At 55.3% G+C, this 6,809-nt stretch overlaps 1 protein-coding gene across 1 annotated transcript in view; it reads right to left on the bottom strand.

Moving 5' to 3' along the window:
• Positions 1-767: 767 nt before the first annotated feature.
• LOC107121341 (membrane-associated guanylate kinase, WW and PDZ domain-containing protein 1-like) overlaps positions 768-6,809 on the bottom strand; it is an 11,421-nt gene continuing 5,379 nt past the window's right edge. Inside the window, exon 3 of the mRNA XM_015424254.1 lies at positions 768-1,489. Within this exon, the coding sequence (XP_015279740.1) occupies positions 999-1,489 (491 nt within the window). The 3' untranslated portion in view covers positions 768-998. The remainder of the gene's footprint in view (positions 1,490-6,809) is intronic.

The raw sequence follows: 6,809 nt of genomic DNA, 5'->3' as shown, positions 1-6,809 counted from the left end.
TTCGAATCCTCACTCGGCCGTGGACGCTTGCTGGTCGACGTTGGGCCAGCCACACCCTCCCAGCCTAACCTCACAGGGTTGGTGTGAGGATAAAATAGAATTATGCAGGCTGCCCTGAGCTCCTTGGAGAAAGGATGGGATGAGAAGGTACCGGAAAATACAAAATCTGGGCATGCTGTAGGCAGTGCTCCCTCTAAGATGTGGAATCTTAGCAAAAATTCTACTTTGTGAGCGGCTGGCATTAAAGTTGTGAGCGAGCGATTTGGCCGCTGCATCAATTAGTTTGCTCCGGAGCCATCCCTTCCTGAGCTAAGACGAAAATGTGTGAGCCGGGGGCTAAAAAACTGAGCTAGCACACACTAACCCAGCTTAGAGGGAACACTGGTTGTAGGGCGCAGCCTTGAATTGCGTCTGGTTCCAACCTGGCCTGTTGCGATTGGCCGTCGCCTTGAGCAAACTGAGAGCATATCCTAGAACGTGTCTGGCACTCCCTCTGCAGTCACAAACTGCCGCACACACCAACTTTCAGGGCAACGTGTCCGCCATTACTGACCTCCTCCCCGAGAAACACCCTATCCGCTTCTGGAGAATTCTGCGGTTCCTAGGAACACTGCTTAGGAGGAGCCATTGCCCTAGAAGATTTCAGGGCAGGAGGTTTTTCAGACAGGGAGCCGTCACGGCAAGTCCTTGGGTAGCGGCGGCAGCAGCAGGACGGAAGATTCTATTGCACGGTCCCAGGGAAGGTGGCAACGAGAAGACAGGGGGCCGGGGGGGGGGGGAGAGAAGGTCGCGACAAGACCCATTGCATAGTATGGCAGAGGGATGGGAGCAGACAGCAAAACAGAGGAAGGCTTCTGTTGCATAGTATGAATGGGAAAAGGAGGACACATACCAAAAAAAAAAGCGAAGATCCTATTGCATAGTCCAGATTGGGGGGAGGGGCGTGCCATTGCCCCAGGCACTGAGTAGTCGTGCACTTGCGCCAAGCGGGGGAGGCTCTAGCTCCGCCTCTTCACCGCCATGCCCTTCCCCCTCCCCGGGTCGCCCTTCTGCTCCTCCTCCTCCCCCTGCCCCATGCAGACGCCCCACAGAGCCCGAGAGAGGCGCTCCTTGCTGGGGACAAGCCAGGGCCCGGGGACCAGGTCTGAGCGTAGCTTCCGGCTCGGCCTGGGGGAGAGGAGCTTGCAGCTGTCTTCGCCGCCCTCCGCAGTCTTCCCGGGCTCCCGGTGCCTCCAGCCCCCCTCCCCCTCTTCTCTGTCTTCGTCCCCCTGGGCCTTGGCGGAGCCGTGGTGCTGCCGGTTCGGCTGCCGGGTTTTGGGGAGCTGCTGCCTGTTACTGGGCGATGCTTCCTGGCTGCCCCCGTCGCAGACATCCGGTCCCTGGCACGGCGGGGGCCCGAGCAGGTTGGATCTCCGGCGCCGCTGCCTGGCTTTGTCCTCTGCCTCCGGCGCCGGCTGCAGCTTGGTGGGACTCTGGCTGTACTCGTGGTCTAGGGAAAAGAAGGGTGGGCAGAACAAGAGGCATTAGGGCCCAGGCGCTATCAGGGGGGAAGCAGTGTCTGGGGTTCGTAAGGAAGTCCCTCCCAGCCCAGACTGCATCGTGCTTCAGCAAAGGGATGCTAGATTTAATTTTAAAACGCTGGCATTCTAGGGGAGACCAGAAGCATCAAGCTAGGGTGGGCAGGATTGGGCAGGTCAAGGGTGGGACCCGGAAGAATACGGGAGATCATGGGTGGGGCCAAGATGGAATCAGAAGGGTCGGGGTGGGTGGGGCCTGGCAGAAGCTGGAGTCTGCTGGCTTCTTGGAGCCCAGCAGGGCTATCACCTGGGCCTGGAGCCGGAAAGAATGCCACGGAAGAAGTTGGCGGAATGGAAAAATAAATTTCGGAAAAAAAGAAATTAAAAAAAGAAGTTGGCGTATTTCCCCCCCCACCTCCCCCTGCCTTAAGCAGCCTGCCGTTTGCCCTGAAAGTCCTCTGGACGGCCAGGAGAGCCTCTGAAACAAAATGCGCCACGGGGCGGACGCTGTAGCAGCAAGGCGGGGGGACGGATCGGGTAAGGGGGGGGGTTTCCTTTCCCATCTTCTAGTGCGGTTTGCATCACCATCACCATTCTCCTCCCCGGTCACGGCAGCACCCCACGGCCTTGTGCTATTCGTTGGCGAGGCTTTCCTGACGTCCCCCAAGAGGGCTTTCAGCTCGGGGGGTGGGGGGGAGGAAGGAAGGCAGGGAGACAGCTGTTCTGCCAGCAGCTTCCGTTCACATTTCGGCCGGATCCAACCCGCACCCTTATTATTTTGTCCCATAAAACGTTCCCTAATTGGCACTCCGACCTCTGGAGGTTATTCATGCCAGGGAATCTCCCCCACCCCCGTCTGAATTCCCCCTATGATTCCCTGCCTGTGATCCCACAGGGGAATGGGCAGCTTTCTGGGCTTCAGATCAGTCACGCTTTGGTCCCCAGAGCGGATCACGTCCCTAGGGGGCCTCTGCAAGACGTTTCTACCACGGAAGGAATCCAGTGCCTGGTTCTGCTCTAAGAGTGTCATTGTTATGTACGTGGACCGCCTCCAGGGGTTGGATCCGAAAACAAAGGAAACTTTGGATCCTGGATTTCCCCAGCCCCAGCCAATAGCCACCTTGGCGGGACATTTAAACCCTCCAATGGGAGTGGGGGGGGTGGCTGGTGGATATGTATATAGTTGGCCCTGTTGGCCGTGGGAGTTAGTCTTTGTCTATGCGAAGTACAATAAACGTGTGCTACAGCATGTCGTTGTCCGAGTCCTCCATGCGGCGAACCCAGTACTTTTCAGTCATGATCTGTGTGCAGGACTGGGAGCAGGGCCTAGTGCGGCCTGGTCCCAGGAGAGACCTGCGTGGCAGTGAGCAGACAGCCTACCGTCCCCATGAGGCTTAGCAACGGGCTACAGCCAATCAGAGAGGGAGATTCTGTGAGGAGAGGGGCCTTAGCTGTTAGCTGGGGGAAATGGTGGTCTCAGACCCTCTCGCAGATCTCAGCTGGAGTGCGTGGCGAGGAGAGGATCCTTGCCGGCTCTCTGCGGCTTTCCCTCTCACGGAGTCACTGGGGGGGGGGAAGGCTGGTCTGAGAGGACAGGATGCCTCACTGGGGAAACAGAGTGAGCGCTAGGCAGGCTGTGGGCCTGGAAGTAAGACCAGGGAGCTGCCTTAGTTTACGTTTATTTTTTCCCTTTTCACACTGTTATACCCTTTTTTAAGCGCCTTGCCTGGCCTGGCCTCCCCTGCCCCCAGTGTTGTTTCAATAAACCCTTTCTGTTTAAAGATCCCCCCCCCCTCCGCCTGGGTCAACCACACCCATGTGTTCTCGGCTGTAAAGGGGCATTTGAAGGGGCTTCGGGAAGGTACTCCAGGCCTTCTTGAGGGACCATAAGCTATTTTTGGGCAGGATCGCACAGGAACGGAGTTCCGGCTGGCTTCAGGGTTGGCCACGCCTACTACAGCCAAAACCTCTGCATGTGCGTGGCTACAGAGGGAAGGCTTGGAGAGCGACACACACCCCCGGCGACTCCAAGGTGGGTGGCCCAGAGGGGGCCTGGAAGGATTGGGGAGGCATTTAAATGCCTCCCTGTGCCTTCCTCGGCCTGTCCAAGGGCCGGCTTGCTCGGGCTCCCTACAGCCATGGGGTGCCCGGGCAAGCCAAGGGAAGGCAGTTTAAACTGTTTTCCTTTCCCTTCCGGGGGGGGGGGCTTGCCCGGGTACCCCATGGCTGCGGGGAGCCAGGGCAAGCCAAGGGAAGGCATGGGGTGTGGCCTTATGTGCTAATGAGCTGTGCTGTTGGGTGTGGCCTATTATGCGAATAAGTTCCTGCTGGGCTTTTTCTACAAAAAAAGCACTGAAGTCCAGGGTGGTGGTGGCGGAAGGCAGAGACCCCCTGGGGTCATGACAAAGAGCATAGCCGCATTATCGATTTAAGGAAGTTCAACTGCCCGGGCTTCCCTCCGAGGAGCTCTGAGAGCGAAGTGTGCAAAGATGACCGTTCTCTTCTTTCTCTGCCCCCCCCAACCATGGGGGGGGAGAATAGTCTTATGGGTAAAGATCCTGTAAAGATCCCCACCACTGTCGCCTCTGCCAATGGGTACCTAGAGATGAAATAAGTTATGGTTTTTAACCTGTCGTGTCTGGGGGTGGGTGGGTCCCTGAGTCTGCCTTCCACTCAGACAGCCACATGTCAGCTGCAAAGGAACTCGGATCGCAAGCTGGTGGGGCCCGAATTCAGATCAGGGCCACGGCATGAGGGTAGGAGGGGCTTCAGTCACACGTGAACACAGATGAAGCTGCCCGATACTGAATCAGACCCCGCCCCCATCAAGGTCAGTATTGTCTACTCAGACTGGCAGCCGCTCTCCAGGGTCTCAGGTGGAGGTCTTTCACATCACCTCCTGCCTGATCTTTTAACTGGAGATGCCAGGGATTGAACCTGGGGACCTTCTGCATGCCTACCCGATGCTCTGCCTCGGATGATGGATAAAAAGGTCCTGGGGGGGGGGGAGATTTCCCCCCTTGTGCCATTTTTCCAGCCCAAAACGGCCCTGGAGGGCTGTTCTTTGCCTCTTGGCAAGAGGAGGAGATTGGACTTATACCCCACCCGTCACTACCCGAAGGAGTCTCAGGGTGGCTTACAATCTCCTTTCCCTTCCCCTCCCCACAACAGACACCCTGTGAGGTCGGTGGGGTTGAGAGAGCTCTTTCAAGGACTGCTCCTGAGAGAACAGCTCTGAGAGAACTTGTGACTGACCCAAGGTCACACCAGCAGCTGCATGTGGAGGAATGGGAAACCAAACCTGGTTCTCCCAGATTAGAGTTCGCGCTCCTAACCACGACACCAAACTGGAGGCCGCATTCATGGCTACATCAGTACATATGCAGTCCCCCCAAGAGGACAAAGGTCACCCCCTCCAGGGCCATTCTGGGTTGGGAAAACGGCACAAGCCTGAAACCGCTCCTATTCCCGCGCCGTGCTACTGATCTGAATCAGGGCCCCGTGAGCTCAAGAAACAACTTCCCTTGTAGCTGACGTGTGACCATCTCAGTCAAAGTCAGGTCAGGGAAATCCAGCCGCAATACGTTAGCCATCATCATAATGTGTCGTTCGGCCTTAACAAGCTGTTGTGTTGTTGGGCTTATTCCAGGTGGATTCCTAGAAGGCAGAGATCTTTAAAAAGCCCTGCAAGGGTGGTTTTTTTTCATTTTTGAGGGGTGTGCGTGGAATCTGGTATTGCAGTCCGTGACATTTGTTCAAATATGGGGAAATGAAGTCCTGAATAAACCAGTGAAAAACAGAAAACGAGGGAGGCAACTGAAGGTAGTGACAGGAGGTGAGGAGGGCCACATGCACAAAAAGTGGGGGAGGGTAAGAATCACAATTCTGCATTCAGAAAAGCTGGACTCTGTGGCAGGTACATGTTATGTCACTTTGCACGCACATCTTTGATTCTGCTTCAGCTGGTCAGTGAGCCATGCAGGGCAATGGAAGCTCCACCCCCAGATCACTTGAAAACCAGGGATGTGGGACGGGAAATTTTTCCAGAGAATCAGAAAAACTGGCTGGAATTTGCCAATTCTCCCCCCCCCCACGGAGTCGCAGCCAATTTATGGCGACCCCGCAGGGTTTTCACGGCAAGGGACGTTCGGAAGTGGTTTGCCCTCGCCTCCCTCTTTTTTTTTAAGCTGGTGAGTCGTGTGAGCAAAAAGTCTACTTTGTGAGCTGCTGGCATTAAAGCTGTGAGCGAGCCATTTGGCTACTGCATCAGTGGGTTTGCTCTGGAGCCCTCCTTCCTGAGCTAAGACAGAAATGTGTGAGCTGGAGGCTAAAAAACTGTGAGCTAGCTCACACCAACTCAGCTTAGAGGGAGCAATGGTCAGGACCCTGGACTTTCCCGGTGGTCTCTCATCCAAGTACTAACCGGGGCCGACCCTGCTTAGCTTCTGAGACCTGACAAGATTGGGTTCGCCTGGGCCGTCCAGGTCAGGGCAGAGACAAACAGGTGGTTTTGCCATCGCCTGCCTCTGCGTAGGGACCCTGGACTTCCTGGTGGTCTCCCCTCCAAGTAGAGACCAGGGCTGACCCTGCTTAGCTTTCGAGATCTGATGAGATCAGGCTAGCTTTGAGCTATCCAGGACACGGGAATCTGCCAATGGGGGCCGAAAATCAGCCAATTCCAACCAATCAGAAAAAACTTCCAGAAATTTCTCCAAGGCTGTATAATTTCCATTGAAAATTTTCTGCTGCACTTATGTAAATGACTATGTAGCTGTCCAGACTTAATGTGCTCTGCATACTGTCCTGCTAGACGGGCTCAATGTGGGGTGCAAGCAGGGAGACAAACCCCCAGATTCGTACGTGGTGGATGTGCATTCTTTTCCTAACCTTATTTTAATATGTACTTGATATGTTTAAATCTGAATGGGGGAATTTTCCAGGAATGTTTCTACTTCAGATTTCCCTCGAAAACCCACACTGCTGCTTGAGATCTGACTTGAGATTTCTCTGGCTTCGGAGATATTGCTAGAGATCATCTCCACACCTGCAAGGTTCTAATTATTGCAGCTCGAATGGCTACAGCATCCCCCCACCGTCTTTAATAAAAATCTAGGAATGGAGCCAGATGTAGACATAAAAGAGGACCTGCAGCTGGTTCCTCAGTGGTGACGTGAGCCAGGATTCCATCCAGCTTTGTGAATAATCTTACAGAAGGCCATGTCAGGAGAGTGAAATGCTCCCACACTGTGCTTCAGACAGGCTTCCTTCCTTCCCTCCCTCCCCATCTCCTCC

This window comes from Gekko japonicus, unplaced genomic scaffold (assembly GCF_001447785.1).
Source record: "Gekko japonicus isolate JY-2015 unplaced genomic scaffold, Gekko_japonicus_V1.1 scaffold2051, whole genome shotgun sequence".
NCBI classification, from domain to species: Eukaryota; Metazoa; Chordata; class Lepidosauria; order Squamata; family Gekkonidae; genus Gekko; species Gekko japonicus.
This window is presented reverse-complemented; position numbering and strand designations above follow the sequence as displayed.